This window comes from Nicotiana sylvestris, chromosome 9, assembly GCF_000393655.2.
Source record: "Nicotiana sylvestris chromosome 9, ASM39365v2, whole genome shotgun sequence".
NCBI classification, from domain to species: domain Eukaryota; kingdom Viridiplantae; phylum Streptophyta; class Magnoliopsida; order Solanales; family Solanaceae; genus Nicotiana; species Nicotiana sylvestris.
The window spans coordinates 151,459,762-151,481,469 of record NC_091065.1 but is presented as its reverse complement, the minus strand read 5'-3'; the positions used below and the strand labels follow the sequence as shown (position 1 = coordinate 151,481,469).

Here is a 21,708-nt window from a genome sequence, read left to right as displayed (position 1 = left end):
ACAAACCTAATTTGTACATGCATGAATAATGAATACTCCCACATCCAAGAATCATCTTACTAATTACCCATTTCTAGTTAGATTTCAAAATTGAAGAATTGGGGAAAAGAAATTCTTACCTTTTTGAAGCCTTAGCAACCCTTTGATGCGATTTCAAGGTGTGATTCAAGGAAGAGTAGTGAAATCTTTAGTTTTTCCCTTTCCTCTCTCTAGAATCGCTCTCCCTTCTCTCTAGAATACCAGAAATTTCCCCAAAAATAAACCTCAATCGAGTTAAATAAAATGGGGTTCGGGTCTTAAAAACCCATTTTTTTGTACTGACGCGCCACGTGGGGCGCCGTGGGGCACGGGGCGTCTGTGCAAAATGTGTCTGGAAATGAAATTTCGGACCATACTGGAATTACTACTGGCGCGGCGCGCCGGGCGCCGCATGGGGTGCCGCGGTAGTTCAAATTTCTGCGCTGCTTTGGTAATTTGGTCATAACTTTGTGTAGGAATGTCCGAATGACGAACGGTTTGAAGCGTTGGAAACTAGACTCAAAGACCTTTTATTTAATAGGCTGTGCATCACACAAATCCTTATATAACTGGAGATATAATTGTCCAAAGTGAGGTCTTGTGTGCACTCATTTGCAACTTTCGTCTATTATGAAATTTTATAACTTGGCTTAGACTTAGGCCTCTCCTTAGACCCCAATTCACTTTTAATATGACTTATACACTTATTAATATATCCAATTGATATCCATAATATCCTTAATCCTCATTTGTACGCAAGATAAAATATTTAGCCTACCTTGGCACCACGAAGTCTTAAATTACTAAACAAATTTTCTGGGGCTTTACATTCTCCCCCGCTTAAGATCATTCGTCCTCGAATGAGTATCAAGTTTCATTCATTAGTCATCCTTATGTAACTTCTGCTTTTCACATTATGAAATATATCTCAGCCCCGAATTTGGCTAACTCCTTAAATTTTCGAAAATTTCGCTAGTGTTTCCTTTGTAACTAGGACTATCCACCTATCAGAGGGCCCCAGATACATATCCTAACAGCATATACATGTTCCATAGACATAACATAACTTGTTCAACACCAACCATGGCCGCATAAGCAACATACATAATCAAAATGGAATAGTTTAACATAGATCAAATAAAAAGATAAGAGTTTATAGGAACCAAATACATGAAAGCTATTATATAACTATTCAAACAAATGTGGGTACTTCTTTCTCATTTCTTCCTCAGCTTCCCAAGTGGCTTCCTCAACTTGCTAATTCCGCCATAATACTTTCACGGATGCAATTTCTTATTTCTTAATTTCCGGACTTGCCCATCAAGAATGGCAACTGGAATTTCTTCATAAGATAGTTCTTCATCAACCTCAATAGCTTCAATTGGCACAATAACAGATGGATCTTCCACTACCTTCTTCAACATAGACACATGGAAGTCCGGAGGTACCAACGACATCTCGGGTGGCAGCTTGAGCCTGTATGCCACCTGACCGATCCTTTGAATGATTCTATACGGTCCGACATACCTCGGACTTAACTTCCCTTTCTTCCCGAATCGCATGATGCCCTTCATGGGGGAAACCTTAAAAAATACCCAATCATCTTCTTTGAACTCCAAATCTCTGCGACGAATGTCCAAATAAAACTTTTGGCGACTCTGAGCAGTTTTCAACCTCTCCTTAATAATCCTGACTTTCTCCATAGCCTGATATACGAGGTCCGGCCCTATCAATTCTGCTTCTCCAACCTCAAACCATCCAATGGGAGACCTGCATCTCCTACCATACAGTGCCTCGAATGGTGCCATCTGGATACTAGCATGGAAGCTGTTGTTGTAAGCAAATTCTATGAGTGGCAAATGGTCATCCCAACTACCCTTGAAATCAATAGTACAAGCACTCTGAATAGTCCGCTCTACTTGCCCATCGGTTTGTGGATGAAAAGTTGTGCTAAGCTTTACCTACGTACCCAAACCTTGCTAAAATTTCTTCTAAAAGTTGGTCGTGAACTGAGCCCCTCGATCTGAAATGATTGAGACTGGAGTGCCATACAACCTGACTATTTCTTTGATATACAATTGGCATATTGTTCCGCTGTGTCGGTAGATTTAACTGGCAAGAAGTGCGCTGATTTTGTGAGTCGATCAACGATCACCCAAATTGAGTCGAACCTGCGCGGAGTGCGCGACAGCCCTACTACAAAATCCGCCACATCCCTCTTCATGTTGTTCCACCAATAAATTTTCTTAAGATCATGATACATTTTGGTAGAACCAGGGTGCATAGAATACCTGGATGTGTGAGCTTCAGTCATGATCCTTTCCCGAAGACCGTCGATATCAGGAACACGTAGGCGGTCTTGGTACCGTAGAGTACCATCATTCATGCTAAAGGAAAAAGTTGTGGTATTATGTTTGTGAATCCCCTCTTTCAATTGTGCTAACAATGGATCGTTGAATTGTTTTTCCTTCACCTCTACTACAAGCGATGATTCGGCCCTATTCTGTATAATTACCTCTCCTTCACTAGAGTCCGCAAGGAGAACACCCAAACTAGCCAATTGGTAAACCTCCTTGGCTAACGACCTCTGATATGCCCCCAAATGAGCCAAACTCCCCATAGATTTTCGACTAAGTGCATCTGCTACGACATTAGCCTTTCCCAGGTGATAGAGAATCTCAATATCATAGTCCTTGTGTAACCCAAGCCATCCTCTCTATCTTAGATTCAACTCCTTTTGTTTTAAAAAAAATATATTGAAGGCTCTTGTAGTTTATAAATACATCAATGTGGACCCCATATATATAATGTCGCCGAATCTTTATACAAAACTACCGCCGCAAGTTCTAAGTCATGTGTCGAATAGTTCTTTCCATGATTCTTGTGTTGCCTTGAAGCATAAGCGATCACCTGGCCATGTTCCATCAATAGTGAACCATCTATATCACATTTCTCTTGCAACTTGCTCTTCCAAATTCTCAACAAAAGACATTACTGGATGAGTTTTTTTATAGAACCTTCTATTTCAAAGGAATAACATCTTCTAGCCTGCGCACACACCTTAATATCATTAACATGCACGACATTGCATCAAGTGTAATGTAACATTGTGCTCAGACCTTTCCTGGTCAACCTCTTTCCTCCTTGTGTGCCTTATAGGATTTAAGAAACCACTCCACTTTCCCTTGTAAACATTCTTGTGATCTCTCTTTACTGTTCAACACCACCCAAAACGCATCTCAACACCCTTCGTACATATTCAATTCAGAAAGCGCCACTGGCCCGAACAATATATTGGTACCATCTTTTCTTTCTAAATGGAATATCCATTCCCATTCTATTTTGCTCATAGTGCATAATTGATAGCCTTATTGTGCCTTGCACTTGTCTACCTCACGTGAACTTGTAATATCGTTGTGGCTGGTTTAGTGAGTTTATCATACCACAACTTCACCTCCAGTAGTCTCACTTTTCATTGTATGTAGACATGAACTGTCTCTAGATCCTTTAGTTGATATTCGGTGTCACCCAAGTCGGGTGCATTATGGTTAGTCCTTTATAGCTTTTATTAACACTTGTGCTCCAGGCGAGTCCATCATTCTGATATGAACTGTTTTGCGATAACCATGGACATCTCAATTTATAGATTTTCTCCCCATTTCTTATCACCTCATTCATCCTAGATAATGAATAGCCATGCACTCCTCAATGTGCTACGTGGTCTTTTCCCTTAGTTATTTCATCATGCTCACCTCTTAACTCTTGTGAGGATATCCGTGGGAAAGTGTGTTCATCCACATATCACTTAACACTTATTAGCTTGTAAGGTTTCCATCAAGCCCAAATACTCTCTTGGGTTATTATAGCATCACATTTATTTCTCCCACTCGGTCCACTTTTCTAAACGTCCTGGAACTTTAGTTGAATCGCAATTCCATAATTAACCCATTCTAAAAACTCACAAAACTTTCACCTTTTATCTATAGTACTTCCTTGGGATGCGTTGTCCCAAGCCCTCTAACAAGTATAAAACCCCTTTACAAACCTACTCTTAGTTTCTAGGATCGTTGACCCTATCATTCACATTGCCATGTAAGAAGAATTTACCTTCCTTAACCTTCCACCTTTTTGGAGGTACTAGTGGTCTATCATTAGCATATCCTTTCAGATAATCACATTATCCATTATTACTTTTCTAGACTACACCTATCTTCAACAAAAATATTCAAACATCAAAGCTACATGGTCTTACTCTTGTTTCATTGTATTTAAGTGGCCTTGCTATGGCCCTTCCTCCCCCACTTAGGGCGAATGTCCCGGATTTTGACAGAAGTCTTGAATTTAGCAACTTCATGGACATATGTTTCATTTCTCTATCCCTCACATATATGTTCGAGTATTAGGGAGATTGAAGTCACAATGGTATTAACCTCACAAGTCCTTTGCTCTTATTCAGCCACACGAGCTTGGGATTCCAATTCCTCATACCAATATCCTTTAGGAGTGTAACAAAACTTCATACACTTATGGGGTTCTTATAACATTCGTAGCATAAGGGTCTTCTCATTATGGGTTCAATTGACTCTCATTTCATAACTTCTTGTCTCCTAGAAGAGGCTTGCACTCTCATCATCAATCTCCTGGTCATGTCTCCCATATATCACGTGCTTATATAACCAGTTTTCTTTCACACCTTAGGATCATTTACATACTTCTCACACTACCCACATGTGCTATTCAAGCTTATATAGCACTTATCAATTTAATGTTTCTTTGGAGGTTACAATCATTTTTAACACTTTCTCGAATAAAGTATGCTTCTGGTACTATGTACGTACCTCATATATTTGTACCATTCGTTCAACATAACACATATGACATCTCCTTAATATTCAGGCCTTTGCCCACTGGTCATTCCATATGACAACATTACTTGAAATAGACGAAAGAGCGTCTAAACTTACCTTGAATCTCAATGCACGAGTTATAAGACAATCTTATAGTAAAGCTTTATCGCACGATCTAGAGTGTTGAAGAAGGGTAATATTCCTAAATGTCAATGTAGCCCCCAACTTATAGATGTGGTCGACAATACACCGATAAGAAGGACACTACTAGACACGGCTCCGAGACATCCTAGGATACTTTAAAACCTTAGGCTCTGATACCAAGTTTGTCACGCCCCAAAACCGAGGGGCGCGACCGGCGCTCGACCGGGCAGCCCCAGCCAAGCGGACCTGGGTGCCTTTCCTATTCCACGTGTTACCTCGCGTTTGCATTTCCCATTAACCAAGTGAAATAGCCATTTATAAATTTAAACACATTCTTACGAGATTTACATAGCATACGTAGTTACTTAGCGTGGTTTACAAGTTATACTGCCCAAAATACATAAGTACATAACCCACATTTCCTGTCTACGGAGCCTCTAGGGATACAAAAGAGTGATACAATACTTGCCGGTAACAAGGCTCCGGCGATACCTTACACCAAAACCAAAACAAGACTCCGAAATAAAAAGCGGCATGAGCCACGCAAGGCCCCGGGAGGAAAAGGGCTCACCAATGCTTCTGGCGGAGGGTGAAGGGGAGCTACGGTCGGTGGACTGGAGTACCTGTTATGGATCCACCTACAATCATAACACGAATGTAGCGCCCCCGACAAAAAGGGACGTCAGCACATTTGAATTGTACTGGTATGTATGAACAAACTTGCCCTAAGTAAACTCAAACCATACACAAGTAACAAGTAGTAATGGAACCAACAATCAAATACACATGAAAGAAAACCATCAAGCCAAACAAGTTACAATCTCTCCATTTCCCCTTCAACATTTTCACATCAATGATTTCACAACTTTCTCATATTTTCATTTCAATAGTGATTTCGATCACTTTTCCACCCTTATTACCTCGGCCACCCTTATCACCACAACCCACACCTTATTACTTCGTGTTGCGGCGTGCAACCCAATCCCACCGAACAATCACAGTTCACAAACAACACAACAACAACAACAACAACAATTCACAAAGAACAACAACAACAATTCTCAAAGAATTTCTATAGCCATCAATACTATTTCCATCATATTCAACAACTCATATGCATTTTATGTCACCGCGATAATTGCCAATACAAGCCATATATGTTATTACCACAGTTGTTCCAACTGCATCATTTACGATTTCCTTCCATCATTTGTTTCTCAACTCTTACCACATAACACATTCACAATCACACATTTGGTTTATTGCCAATTACGTACACCATTATATCGGGAGACTTAACCACGAACAATCAAATCATACCAATCACAAGAATTCCACAAATAATCCACGTAGATATCACATACCAAATATTCGTACACCAAACAAAGTGACTTTACAAAGGTCAAAGTTAGCCATACATACCTTTCTTGATCTTTCCTTTAATTACTACGATATTCCGAAAATTCTAGCAACTTCAATCTATTTTGAGACATAACAAAATTGAACACAAATTAAGAAGATATTCTTAATTCTAGCTCATTTGATAATTTTATCAATTACTAGTTGTGCATCTTGATTTCAAATCTCTTTTACAAGATTCCCTTCATTTCCCAACCCAATCTTTACTTGTTTATATTCAACCAATCTTCCCACAAACCTAATTTGTACATGCATGAATAATGAATACTCCCACATCCAAGAATCATCTTACTAATTACCCATTTCTAGTTAGATTTCAAAATTGAAGAATTGGGGAAAAGAAATTCTTACCTCTTTGAAGCCTTAGCAACCCTTTGATGCGATTTCAAGGTGTGATTCAAGGAAGAGTAGTGAAATCTTTAGTTTTCCCCTTTCCTCTCTCTAGAATCGCTCTCCCTTCTCTCTAGAATACCAGAAATTTCCCCAAAAATAAACCTCAATCGAGTTAAATAAAATGGGGTTCGGGTCTTAAAATCCCATTTTTTTGTACTGCCAAGCCGCGTGGGGCGCCGCGGGGCACGGGGCGTCTGTGCAAAATGTGTCTGGAAATGAAATTTTGGACCATACTGGAATTACTACTGGCGCGGCGCGCCGGGCGCCGCATGGGCCACCACGGTAGTTCAAATTTCTGCACTGCTTTGGTAATTTGGTCATAACTTTGTGTAGGAATGTCTGAATGACGAACGGTTTGAAGCGTTGAAAACTAGATTCAAAGACCTTTTATTTAATAGGCTGTGCATCACGCAAATCCTTATATAACTGGAGATATAATTGTCCAAAGTGAGGTCTTGTGCGCACTCATTTGCAACTTTCGTCTATTATGAAATTTTATAACTTGACTTAGACTTAGGCCTCTCCTTAGGCCCCAATTCACTTCTAATATTACTTATACACTTATTAATATATCCAATTGATATCCACAATATCCTTAATCCTCATTTGTACGCAAGATAAAATATTTAGTCTACCTTGGCACCACGAAGTCTTAAATTACTAAACAAAATTTTCTGGGGCTTTACAGATGCGGCCATGGTAGAGGAAAAGCAGTGAGGGCAGCACCCGTAGATCCACCAGCTGCCCAGTTCAGGACCAGGTCCCAACTATGGACGCTCCAGTAACACCAGTTCAGGCACCAGCTGTGCCCATCGTGATTCCGAGCCTTCAGGAGGCCTTGGCACATAGCTTATCAATTTGCACTGGCCTGGATCAGGCGGTTTCAGCCACTAAAACCGCAGCTACTTCATAGGCCAGGGGAGGCAATCAGACTCCCGCCGCTCGTACACCTGAGCAGGTCGTGCAGAGGCTTCAAACGCCGGGGGCGCATCCAGCCCAGCCGGTTGTAGCTGCTCAAGATTATGTAGTTCCTGCCATGCCGGAGGACGAGCACCGTAGGTTGGAGAGGTTTGGTAGACTTCAGAGGTTTTGACTGTTTGACCAAAATAGCGACCAACGTTGGTCGCTATTTTTTACTATTTTACTATATATATATATATATATATATATATATATATTATAGTGTATTATATATCAAGGTATATTCAAGGTATATTCGATATATATAGTATAGTATAGTATATAGTATATAAGCTATATATATATACATACATATATATATATATACATATATATATATATATATCAATGTATATATATATATATGTGTATATATATATATATATAGTATAGTGTATTATATATACTAAGTGCATAGTATATAAGGTATATTCGATATATATGGTATAGTATAGTATATAGTATATAAGCTATATATATATATATATATATATGTGTGTGTGTGTGTGTGTGTGTGTGTGTATGTATATATATACATAAATCAATTATAACATATTAATTGATATAAGTCGAAACATTTTGTTTTTAATATATATACATGCATCTGAGTAAGTTATAAGTCGATGAATCAATTTACAAGTGTATCAATACCTAAAAGAACCCGGCCTTGTGTTCCGAGCGCTTCATGTTCTTATATATATAAATATATCCTAATCTTTATATATATATATACACACACACACACACACACACACACACACACACTTCACTGTAATACTATAACGTATATATAACTTGTTATAGTATATATTAGTGTGTGTATATATATAACACACACACTTCGTTCTACTTTAACTACATATATAGCATGTTATAGTACATGATATTGTATTCATTATTTGTATTGTAATGAGTTAATGAATTATATTCATTCATCACTAGGTTATAAGTCGATGAATCAATTATAACATATTAATTGATATAAGTCGAGGCGTTTTGTTTTTAATATATATACATGCATCTGAGTAGGTTATAAGTCGATGAATCAATTTACAAGTGTATCAATACCTAAAAGAACCCGGCCCTATGTTCCGAGCGCTTCATGTTCTTATATATATATATATCCCAAAATCCACTAAGGGTCGTGATATATATATATCCTAATCTTTTTTTATATATATAGACACACACACACACACAGAGACACTTCACTGTAATACTATAACGTATATATAACTTATTATAGTATATATTAGTGTGTGTATATATATAACACACACACTTCGTGCTACTTTAACTACATATATAGCCTGTTATAGTACATGATACTGTATTCATTATTTGTATTGTAACAGAGTTAATGAATTACATTCATTCGTCACTAGGTTATAAGTCAATGAATCAATTATAACATATAATTGATATAAGTCTAGACGTTTTATTTTTAATATATATACATGCATCTGGTAGGTTATAAGTCGATGAATCAATTTACAAGTGTATCAATACCTAAAAGAATCCGGCCTTGTGTTCCGAGCGCTTCATGTTGTTATATATATATATATATACACACACACACACACACTTTGCTGTAATACTATAACGTATATATAACTTGTTATAGTATATGTTAGTGTGTGTATATATAACACGCACACTTCGTGCTACTTTAACTACATATATAGCATGTTATAGTACATGATATTGTATTCATTATTTGTATTGTAACATAGTTAATGAATTACATTCAGTCATCACTAGGTTATAAGTCGATGAATCAATTATAACATATTAATTGATATAAGTCGAGACGTTTTGAATTGATATGAATCAATTATATATATATACATGAATCTGAGTAGGTTATAAGTCGATGAATCAATTTACAAGTGTATCAATACCTAAAAGAATCCGGCCCTGTGTTCCGAGCGCTTCATGTTCTTATATATATATATATATATATGGAGAGAGAGAGAGAGACGCACGCTTCTTTGTACTACTTAACTACTTATATAGCATGTTAGAGTATATTTTAGTGTGTTCATCCCTTGTATTACAAAAGTGTTAATGGATTACATTTATATTATTTAGATAGTAAATACAAAGGTGATTTTTAATTTTGACTAATGTTGACCTGAAAAGAGACCAACTTTGGTCGCTAATTTTCCAGAAATTATATTTAGCGACCAAAGTTGGTCGCCAATTATCCAAAAATTAAAACTAGCGACCAAAGTTGGTCGCTAAATTTAAATCAAATTTATTTATGTTTAATATAATATTTAAAATAATAATATAATTATTAAACGTTAGAACTAGGTCCCAGATTAGTGACCAAAGTTGGTCTCTATCTGCTTCCCCTTTCGTAAGCGACCAACTTTAGTCGCTAACTTTAAATTATATTTATTTATATTTTATAATTTTTTTAAAATAATAATATAATTATTAAAATTTTATAACTGGGTCCCATATTAGCGACCAAAATTGTTCTCTATCTGCTTCCCCTTTCATGAGCGACCAACTTTGGTTGCTTATTTTAAATTATATTTATTTATATTTTATAATTTTTTTAAATAATATTATAATTATTAAAATTTTATAAGTGGGTCCCCTTTAGCGACCAAAATTGGTCGCTAATTTCAGTATTTCTTTGACCAAGCAAGTCTGACCAGTCCGGTCAACATTTTGACGAAATTATCGACCAAAAAGCGACCAACCTTGGTTGCTAATGTATTTAGAATAATTATTTAATTATTTTCTCCAATTTAGCGACCAACTTTGGTCGCTTTTCTTGACAGACCAATTTTGGTCGCCAACTTTTGGTCGCTTTTTTCCGGATTTCTAGTAGCGAGTGCTTTTTGAGATGTTGTACACTCATGAAAGTTGTGAGTTTGTATTACTCTAAAATTATGGATTCATCTCGATAGGACTATATCGTAGATCTACCGTGCACAAGGACACTGACGTAGCCAAGAATTTCGTCAAGGATTCGTCAAGGATGTTCAAACTTTAAATAAGTCAATAATTTTTTTTTTGTCGATAAACATTGCACCAAAATTTTTAAATCAAACCACACAACATTTAGCTAAACAATAAAAAAAAATTATAGAACGATAATTTTATAAATTAAAATAACAAAAAGACAACATTAAAAATTTTACTAATAAAAGTAAGCATAAAACTAAAGGAAAGAGAGAATCAAGAGGATTTGTAGTCTTTAGAGAGCTTTTGTTGAATAAAGTTTTGTAGAGCTTGACTTTCAAATTATAAATTTAGGAAAAAACTTTTAAGATTAGTGTTTATGTCTACATAATTTTAAGTTTTAAGTGTTATTTTATTAGGAAATTTTTCAGATTGAAAAAGAATCAAATAGACCATACATAGTGGTCGCCGTTTAGTTTTGACAAATAAAATGGGCAGAACTTTGAACCCGTGAACAACACATCACTTTGAACACCCTGAACCGTTGGATTGTCTCACTTAACTCTGTTAAGGGTGTTCAAAATATAATATATTGTCATATAAAGTAGTAATTGACTTATATATGCAGTATAACTTTTCGACGAATGGTGTGCCTTGACCATCCTTGGTATAGGGTGTCTATGCCACTGCACAAGGATAATTATTGTAGGTACTACCTCCATTTTATTATGTGATAGTACTCTTTCTTTCTTCGTTTATTAAAAAAATAATATATTATTATAGCCACATAAATGTGATGGTATATTTAAGATGACAAATTTTATAATTTTATTTCTTTTTCACATTCCGTACTCAATCAAAAAATGACACATAAAATGAATAGTTACTCCATTTACTCTAATGGTTAGTCAGCAAAAGTATCAGATGTCTCAACTTGGGCCAATCAATGGATCCTCCTTTTTGGTCTTTGCTGAGAGACTAGTATGGGGCATTTGCATTTATACCTGCTTTTTGGGTCACGTTTTAATTTGTGCTCACTTTGCAAAAAAAAATAATTGTAAGTGTACCCACTTTTTCGTGTAACTTCAATATACGGGGCTGAAATAGCAAAGACAATCACGCAAAACTTCAGCATTCTAGTAGACAGGCCTGAAGTAGCAAAAATTGCTGAACCAAGTGTGCTAAAGTTTTTGTTTGTAATTGTTGAACTTAAGCATAGTAGCTGAAATTTTGTTCTCTATTTGCTGAAATTTTTGTTTGTAATTGCTGAACTTAAGCATAGTAGCTGAAGTTTTGTTCTCTATTTGCTGAAGTTTTTGTTTGTAATTGCACTAAATAAGCTGAAGTTTTTTTGTCCCAGATTCATTAGTTTTGTCATTAAGCTTTTTCAAAAACTTCAGCAGAAGATGCTGAAGTTATTTAGTTCATTTATAAAAATTTCAGCACTTGATAAGGTGAAGTTTTTATCCTAGATTCAATAGTTTTGTCATAAAGCTTTTTCAAAAACTTCAGCAGAAGATGCTGAAGTTATTTAGTTCATTTGTAAAAACTTCAGCACTATATAAGCTGAAGTTTTTGAAAAAGCTTTCTAACATACTAGATAAATAATCAGATTGCCAACAGTATCTAAATCATAAATTTTGGAAACAAAGAAAAGAACAGAATTATCATGAAAAGAATCGCTAAGTATGACCTTAAACTTTCCATACGTGGGAATATTCACAAATTATTATCTACTAACTTACGTAATTACTTATAATTTATTTTTAAAAAATCTGATAAACATACTTATGGCAATCATCCCATGAACTGAAGTTTCATAGCAGCAGAGGGAAGAAGAAGAAGAAGAAGAAGAAGAAGAAGAAGAAGAAGAAGAAGAAGAAGAAGAAGAAGAAGAAGAAGAAGAAGGAGAAATGAGGCTAAAATTGTTTAAAAAGTGAGTACAAGTTAAAACTTTAAAAAAAAAAAGGTATAAGTTAAATGGGGGCGACCAAATAGGGCGCCCCATGCAATTTTCTCGACTAGTACTGCTCAAACTTAAACTTCTATGATGCTCCCAGTCAAACGAGTCCACTTGGACCGAGTAGCTGGGCTGAATGCTCCAAAGTGAAAATCTTAGTTGGGTTAAGTTCACAAATTGACCTTGAAATAAATGTAAAAATGGCGTGGGGTAGCCACTATTTAAGGTGGTATTTACTTTTTATCCAGCAATTCTAATGTTGAGCAAAAATAGTCACTACTCTATTAAAATTAATATGAAAAGATATTTTTACCCTTTCACTACAAAAAATAAGCCAATTTGTGGCGGCTAATTTGTGGGGGTTCTAAGACCCCCCACTATAAGGTCATTTTATGGCATTTCTTTCAACCCCAACAATATAGTTCTTTTTGTGGCAATTTTATTGTGGGTGTTTGTGATAACCTCCGCAAATCGTATTAACTTGTGGAGGTTTATAAATCACCGCAATTCAATATAATTTGTACCGGTTAATAATTCCTAATTTATTTATTTATTTCACCTTATATTTTGTATAAAAAAAGGGTTGCATAAAAATGAAGGAGGTTGATCAAAATGAACAATTTGATATAAGGTACGACTATTTTCTAACCTCAATATAAATTGAGTCATTCTCCGAGCTCCATTTGTTCCACTATGTTTTGATTACAGTTAATTAAAAAGTTCTTAATTAAATATGTCGTTATTATATCTTGTCTTTTACTGAATAAGATTAAAAGATTAGGTTTTTGTTGAACAAAGTCACCTCTGAGTAATATTTGATAGATTAATCGCACAGACTTAAAAGAGAGGTTAGAGATAACGAAGCTTTGGCGCGTTTGATGTAAGTCGTTTGAATTGCTAGCTAGAGTTAGTTTGAGAGAATAATTGTAAAAAATACTGCTTTTGATCGAGAGATAATTACGTTACGAGAGAATTCATGATCAATAAAGAATAGTTCAGCAAAATGATAGGAAACACGTTAGACACTTATTGAAAAATACCTTCATTTACTTAGTTACTTATTTTTATTGCTTTAACATTTGTTAATCAATATCTTAAATACAAATTACAATTTTTATAACTCGAAAATTACTTGAACATGTTTTGTTAGTTATATTAAATAGTTATAGGTAAGCGTCATTTGTCGGTGGATTCGACTCTAGACTCTTTAGTCGGAAGCAATTTTTGTTATTTTTTTAGGATTAAAGTTGGACGCGATGAATGCAAATGTCTTTTATTTTTTGTATAGTAGGACTTTTGAATTTAAACAAATAATATTTGTAATATTACAACTTTGTTACGTTTTATCTAGTTATGGATAGTTAGCATTTTGAATATTAAACGAAATATTTTTATGAGTTGTTGTGAGTTTGTTCTATTTTAATTTATTATTTGTTAGTAATGTAGTTATATTTTCCAATTTTTAAATTTAAATAGTAAAAAGGAATGAAAGAGAAAAATGGAGAAAAGAAAGATATTAAAAGACGATATCAGCCACCATCTTTATAGGTTTTACTCTACACATTAGGGGGTAATTTGGATATTAGACTCAAATTTATGGAATCGGGAAAAATTCCCTCTCCTTTCCCCCGCTTTTTTTCCCAAGCCCACAATTAGTTCCCTCTCTTCAACTCACAAATTAGGGTTTAGTTTCCTTTTTCATAATAGCAGGGCTCAATTCCCTCTCGTCATCATCATCTCTACAAAATAATTCGGCGCAATCCGAACAATAAAGGTCTGTACTTTATCATACTCTTCTTTGCTCTAAATCGTCTTTGTTTACTTTCTAATGTAGAGTTCGTACCCGAAATTATTCTCGATATGCCTTTAGAATTTGATCAATATATTATTACAAGTACTGGGTTATATTTTGCTTCAATTGTTGTGTGGGTTCCTCTGTTTTCGAGGTTCGATCGCAAGTCTTACCCTTTTAAGAGTCGTTGTGGAGGAAATGAGTGCGGGCTTTTGAAAAGAAGGATCACTACTGAGAGGTTGTGTATTTGTATTAGGTAGTATTTTGAAGATCTTTTATCTTTAAGGATGATTGGAGTTATCTGTATTTTTGTTTACATGTACAAATGTGTTTGGACTTTGTTTATCCAGAACTATTTCAATAGTACTTTTGAGCAATTTATCTATGAATTAGTTACCGGAGCAACCTGGCCACCACTCTTATCCTTTGACAGACAAGTTGTTTCTATCCTTGTGCAATAAGGGCTCTACGAGTGTGGGCTTTTCTGCCTTGCTCTTTAATGTTGCTTTAGATAGTTGAATTTAATAACATGAAATCAAATTTTAATGATTCTTATTTTGTTGGTCAATAATTTTTTTGTTGTGCCTTGCATTTTGTTTATAATGTCAAGGTGATGCACATCCATCGCAAGATAAATCCTCCACCAGTGCAAATGTCTGGTGAGCTGTATGATAGCATTGAGGAGTAAGTTATGTTTATTAACTTTTTTGGCTAGACATTCTTTTTAGAGATGACTTAATTTATATAGTAACATACTTTTTATTATAGGAAGCTATAACCATTGAAGAATATTTGCAGCATTGAATCCAGTTGGATTGAAACAAAAAAATGGTAGCCTTCAGAACAAATGAACATGGTTAGTTCAATGACATCTGGCTATATGGCTATAGGTAAATAAAAACTTGAGATATAAGTCTAAACTCACAGCTTAAATAAATTGATTGCCTATGAATTTCTTTTATCTCTTGACACTATTGTTTACAGAATGATACTGCAATATAAGAAACAACAAAGATCCCTGGCATTCTTATTGTGAGAATTGATTCTGCTAGCAACTTTTCTAACTCCAATTACATGAACTACAGGTACTAACTATTTTAATTAGCCTACCAATATTGTTTTCTTAAAGGACTAGACTTTTGGATTTTCATTAAAGTGGTAGTTTTGAAGAATACTGTGATATGATTAATTGATGAAGAAGAACAACTGAAAGCAACTAATCAGCCAAACATTAAAGAATTTCGATAGTTCAGATGTCACATAAGTTATCTCCTAAATTTTCAGTCCTTTCTTGTCTTTCCCTCATATAGTGTTAAGTAATATAGAGTAATTTGTTCCATAATCTTTCGCAGTTGCTACTGATACATATACTAGGGGAATCCATGCCTTCAAAGATTTGATTATGTCCTCAAGAAATGAGATGTTTTGTAAGCTAGTAGTATATAAATTCTATTTTTTCAGTTCAAGTTTTGGCACCTTTTTTTTGTTTGAATTTAGTCCAAACGATTTCGACACTGGTTTGACATGTTTAACTAATTAGTTTACTACTATTTTATCAGTTTATTCCTTCTATTTCAATTTTTCATTGTTGTTAGCGTTTAGTTTTGATGCAAGTTTGACTTATGTACTCTCTTGTTTCGAGTACAACTCATTATACTTGATTTGCCTGTCGTAATGTTAGAATCCTATAGAGGTAACTTATATGTTGATAGCTAGTAATTTTCATGAATATATCGGTAGAATTTACGGAGTGTTAGTTCGTAATTACCGCAAGTCATACCGCATAGTGGATATATTCATGAAAATTCAAGTGTCATTCAAGTATTATTCTGATTTGAGGATACATATAGAGGTGCTTGGCCAAAATGACGTGAGTTTTTTAATGATTTGGAAACCAAGCGATGTTTTCCTCGGTAATGATGATCCTGGAATAGGAATGCAGACCAACTGTTTGATCATATGTCTAGGCAAGCTTATACTTAGGAGCAGTAGTAAATAGTATTGTTAGTATCCAACTTGCTCGTGCTTGAAATAAGTGGCAATGTTACATCTGTACATACAAATCCTTCCTTATATATTCACTATGCGGAAAGATAAATTACATGTTCTTGTACATTAAAATTCCTTAAATTGATCTGCATATGAAACAGTTCCATTACCATTTTAAGCTCTACATAGTATCTGTAGGTTATGTGACTATTGACTCATGATGAGTAAGATTTCCTTGATTGTGTATGTATATAGGAAAAAGTTCAGCAAGCAATGAATTAAAGTACCACAGATACTGAAATTTTGATTAGTTGATTGAATTTCCTGGCAAGGTCCCTAGGAGTACTGGTTACAGAAATATATGGTATTATCCAGAAGAAACAGAGGTCCCTGACATTCTTATTGTGAAAGTTGACTATGTTATCTTCATTTACAACATTAGTTAATTGATGGATAGGTACAAATTACTTAATTAGTTTAACCATATTTTGCTGTCGTGAACATTGTTAAAATTGACTTCACTTTGTTTGATGTTAACATTAAATGGTTTTGGCATTGGTTTGATTTTAATGCAAGTTATACTTTGTTAGTCATTGTGCTGGATTACCAACTTATAATACTTTATTTGTTTGATTCTAGTTCTAATGTTAGACAATTGAGTTTAACTATATTTTGGCACTAATATTTTTCAAATCTAGAAAGGCAATGGTGTCTGTGCAACTGAGTTTTGTTATGATATACGAGGCAATAAATATGTAATTAAGCTCTTACTGTGTGAATTTCTAACAACTTCAGCATAATGCCCCTTTTAAATCAAGTGACAACTTTATTCACAAGAAGATTTTTATTTTGTTTCTTTTTTATGTAACCCGTACTTTCCCTTTCTCTGTAACTAAATTTGAGCATTTTGGATATGTTCACCTACTATGATTGACATATCATCAGAGAAATGCTACTGGACTACAAGTTTCTCATCAAATATTTTTATTTCATTATTTCAGCTTGACAGTGAGTTTACTTTGCTTGTGAAGTAAGAGGATCATCGAGTGACATCAAGAGTATCATTGGGTGACAACAATATAAATCGCCAAGCAAATACATAATACTATAAGTTTCCATTCCGAATAATACATATTTGAGTTACCTTGCATGAGTTAGTATTAGTTTAGTTTGATAGGGATTTGAACAACTGATGTTTGTTAATTGTTATTATGGTTATTTGTAACGATGATGGGGATTTGAACAATTGATGTTTGTTAATTGTCATTATGGTTTGTAATGAAGTTTGATTTATGTTATAAGTTATTCAATAAAATTATTTATTTAATTCCACAATTCATTATTTGTTTTAAACAGTGAGATCATAGTAAGGGGATTATAAACCCCCACAAGTAATTATTTTTTAAACATTGGTATTATTTTGTGGAGGTTATAAATCGCCATTAATTGTCTCTGAAAACCCCTACAAATTAAAAATTCAATTTGTGGGGGTCGTCATGGGGGTTTTAAAAAACTGCCTCAATATTGCTTGTGGCACTCATAACTGTGGCATTTTTTAAAACCTCCGCAATACATTTTGTGGAGGTTGAAAACCGTCACAAATTGTTAAAATAACCCTCACAAAATAAGCATTTTTTTGTAGTGTTTCTTCCATTGCTTTTCTTCCCAAACCCTCGCTTCTTTCTCAAGTTTGATGCAGAGACATGTTTTTGTGGATGCATATGTTGTTTGTGATAAAAATGCTGAATTGGGTTTTTTTGATTCTTGTGAATTTGATGGCTTTGAACAGTTGTGAAGATGAAAAATGATATCTTCTTGTTTTTCTAACGAGGGTCAGCTTTGTCTTGTTTCGTGTTATTGCCACCTTTATTCGGTTTTTGCCTTCAATTTTATGTATGGATTCAATGCTGAGTTGGGTTTCTGATTCTTGTTGATGCATGTGTTGTTGAAAAGATTTGGTCCTTAACTTATAGTTACAAACACAGAAATTAAGGATATGTAGTCCTTAACTTAGAGTTACAAGCACAAAAATAAAGGACATGTAGTCCTGAACTTAGAGTTACAAGCTCAAAAACTAAGGACAGTTAGTCCTTAACTTAGATTTACAAGCTCATAAATTAAGGGCAGCTAGTCCTGAACTTACAATAACAAGCTTATAAGTTAAGAACACTTGGTCCTGAACTTAGAGTTGAAAGTTCAAAAATTAAGGACACTTGGTCCTTAACTTAGAGTTATAAGCACAAAAATTAAGGACAGGTAGTCCTAAACTTTGAGTTCCAAGTTCAAAAGTTAAGGACATGTAGTCCTGAATTTAGAGTTACAAGTTCAAAAGTTAAGGACAAGTATTCATAAACTTAGACTTACAAGCTCATAAATTAAGGACGGCTAGTCCTGAACTTACAGTAACAAGCTCATAAGTTAAGGACACTTGGTCCTGGATTTTATGAGCAGAAGAGTATTTCGTCCGGACGGGCAAAGTTTATTTAAAGCAATGGCTAAAGACTAAAAATATTTTAAACAATGGCTTAAAAGTAAATATATGTCTTATTAGCGGCTAACTGTGCATTTCTTGAGCTTTTGATCTTTGGGCATATTACGTAACTAATGGCAAAACTTTTTGACCTTGAAGGTTTGCACATTCGTCACTTGACTTGCCCCAAAGACCAAAAGTTCAAGATCACCTCTTATGGTGTCTTATTTCTGCCATTTTCTGCTCCTAGCTAGCTAGTAGGGCTTGTATTTCTAATAGAGATCTTTACACAAATAGTTGACCGCATTTATTGTTTACTTTTACTATCCGGTATATATAAATTATACATTGATTATACATAAATATACACATATTATATATATACATAAATATACACATATTATATATATATATATATATATATATATATATATATATATATATATATATATATATATATATAACAATTTTACATCCGTTGGCTATTTATATTAATTCTTCTTCCTAATATGAAGTTGGCAATGCCATGTTGGCCCAAAAATGTCTTTGAACTTTTCATATTTTTCTGAAAGCAAAGTTGATTATTCCTTTTTCATCATTTCCATAATTTCCACACTCATGTAAGTAGCAGTTGAAGCTAGTTATGGTTGACTTCATTCCAGATGCTATCATACAGTCTCATCTTTTTCTCAATTTTTTTCACATGCATGGATGGTTGGTGTCTCTACCAACTAATTAATGTCCGATGCAGCTCTTAGGTAACGATTTCATTTAAGCTTAGTATTTTCTAAATAGAATACAGACACGTGTAAAAACTTACTAAGAATTCACAAATATTGGATATGAAAATTTAATTCTAAACATATAATAAATTTAATGATAATAACTTGAAAGAACTCAGAAAACTAAAATTATAGTAATATAATTCGAGAAAGTATAAATGTTATACCGTAAATCTTCACATGCATCAGTTAGGTTTATGTTCTGATGGTTTTAATAATGATAAAATCAGAGTTTAGTGCACACAAGTATAATAACATCATACGAATTTGCTCGTGCGATTAAATCACCAAAATAACATCTAAATCTACGAATCAATCCTCAAAATGAATGAACTTTCAAAGTGAAACTCCAGAACACTAGAATTACGTTTAGGTGTCTGAATCATGTCAAATAAATTTCGAATTGGACCAAATTTGGCAGACAAGTTTCACATAACAATACGGATTATTCCAAGTTTTAACATCAAAATTTGAAATCGTTAGCTAAGAAGTCAACTTTCGGTCAAACCTTGACATTTTTAACTTTCAAAAATGTTAGCTTTCGGTAAAATGAGTCAAAACAAGTTAAGGACTTCCGAATTCAATTTCGGGCATACGCCCAAGTCTCAAATCACGATACGGACCCACCGGTACAGTCAAAATACTTATCCGAGTCTGTTTACACAAAATATTGACCATAGTCAACTCAAGTCATTTTAAAGATAAAATTCATATTTTCTTAGGGTTTTCACATAAAAATTTCGGAATATGATACGGACTGTGCACGAAAATTGAGACATGCAAAACGGAGCTAATTGAGGTCTCGGAGCACAGAAATAAAGGCTGAAACTATAAATGACCTACCGGGTAATCCCAAAGGCTATTTTTTTTCGAGTAATGTAATAATTAATGTTATTTATTCTTCGCTCTCCTATAAATATCGATACCACTTACAACAAGTTTTGCTTACGCACCTGAGCAATGAGACGTGCCAATGAGTCAATCTTAATTACAAGTAAGAGTGGGTAAGATCTGGTGGTTTATTTAAGGGAGACGCAAAGGAGAAGAATAACATAATTAGAGTGGATAATTAAATAATTAACTGATTTAGCCACGTTTAGAGTGAAGCTGACAAATTTACTTCCGTTAATCCAAATATTAGTAGCTTTGACAAATTGAATTTATTTCAAAACATCAATTAAAAAATTCAAGTATGCTATTACCGTGTCAGTTAGTGTAAGGTTAATTAAGCGAGACAGTTAAAAAAGAGATAAAGGCTAAGTTAAACAAAATACTTTTATAATTAATGCTATCCAACGTCACTCTTAAGAGGTGTATTTTATTCTTTTTGAAAATTGTCACGACCCTAAACTCGAACCCGATCGTGATGGCGCCTCTCGTGAAGACAAGGTCAGCCAACACTTCCCATATCCAATTATTAACAGTTAAACCATAAGAAATAAATCTAAAGCATGATAAGATAATCCAAAATTAACAGATAATAGCATAATTCGCGGAATAATAACCCAACACAGCCCGATACCGGGGTGTCACTAGTCATCAGCATCTAACAAAACGGAATACTCCAAATATATATAACTACAGAGTTTAATACAGAAACTAAGAACAGGAAGGAATAAGATAGGGAAGATCTCCGGGCTGCGAACGCCAATAGCTACCAAGAGACTCCTCGGATCCGCCTGAACCGAAAATGATCAGCACTCGGGAGCAGGACCAGATACGCCTGAATCTGCACACATGGCGCAGGGAGTAAAGATGAGTACTCCAACTCAGTGAGTAATAATCATAAATAAAGACTGAAAGCAAGAAATCACGTAAGGCGTAAAGCATGCTATAATGAAGCAGTAAAACCATTAAAACAGTAAAACCAATGAAAGATAGGTTACATCCTTTATCTCAATTTAACTTCATGAAAAGCCTTTTTCAACAATTAAGCAGGGAACTGACAGTAAGTTATGAAAATAAACACGTAAAGGTTCGCTCCTCGGGCACAATATCAACAAATCCTCCCATTG

The 21,708-nt window shown here is 34.5% G+C and overlaps 2 protein-coding genes and 1 long non-coding RNA gene across 4 annotated transcripts; 1 reads left to right on the top strand and 2 right to left on the bottom strand.

Moving 5' to 3' along the window:
• Nucleotides 1-1,295: 1,295 nt before the first annotated feature.
• Nucleotides 1,296-1,721, bottom strand: LOC138878422 (uncharacterized). The gene is made up of 2 exons (XM_070158099.1): nucleotides 1,614-1,721; nucleotides 1,296-1,505 (listed from the first exon to the last, which is right to left on the bottom strand). The coding sequence occupies exons 1-2, from the start codon at nucleotides 1,719-1,721 to the stop codon at nucleotides 1,296-1,298; spliced, it is 318 nt and encodes a 105-aa protein (XP_070014200.1).
• Nucleotides 1,722-2,077: 356 nt separating this feature from the next.
• LOC138878421 (uncharacterized) lies at nucleotides 2,078-2,638 on the bottom strand. The gene has a single exon (XM_070158098.1). The coding sequence runs from the start codon at nucleotides 2,636-2,638 to the stop codon at nucleotides 2,078-2,080; it is 561 nt and encodes a 186-aa protein (XP_070014199.1).
• Nucleotides 2,639-14,273: 11,635 nt separating this feature from the next.
• On the top strand, nucleotides 14,274-17,776 carry LOC104219500 (uncharacterized). 2 transcript variants are annotated; one of them, XR_011402465.1, is made up of 5 exons: nucleotides 14,274-14,434; nucleotides 15,063-15,136; nucleotides 15,221-15,342; nucleotides 15,437-15,537; nucleotides 15,805-17,436. It is a non-coding gene; the product is annotated as an uncharacterized lncRNA (long non-coding RNA). The 2 variants fall into 2 exon arrangements; XR_709287.2 differs by lacking the exon at nucleotides 15,805-17,436 and adding an exon at nucleotides 17,443-17,776 and having other exon boundaries at nucleotides 14,276-14,434.
• The last annotated feature ends 3,932 nt before the right edge of the window (nucleotides 17,777-21,708 follow it).

Bases quoted from the DNA above. Each gene is read 5' to 3' on its own strand.
- LOC138878422 (XM_070158099.1), bottom strand. From the start codon at position 1,721: ATGGAGAAAGTCAGGATTATTAAGGAGAGGTTGAAAACTGCTCAGAGT. The intron at 1,506-1,613 runs GTATTTTTTAAG...AGGATCGGTCAG, and splicing joins AGTTCAAAGAAGATGATTGG to GTGGCATACAGGCTCAAGCT.
- LOC138878421 (XM_070158098.1), bottom strand. From the start codon at position 2,638: ATGGGGAGTTTGGCTCATTTGGGGGCATATCAGAGGTCGTTAGCCAAG.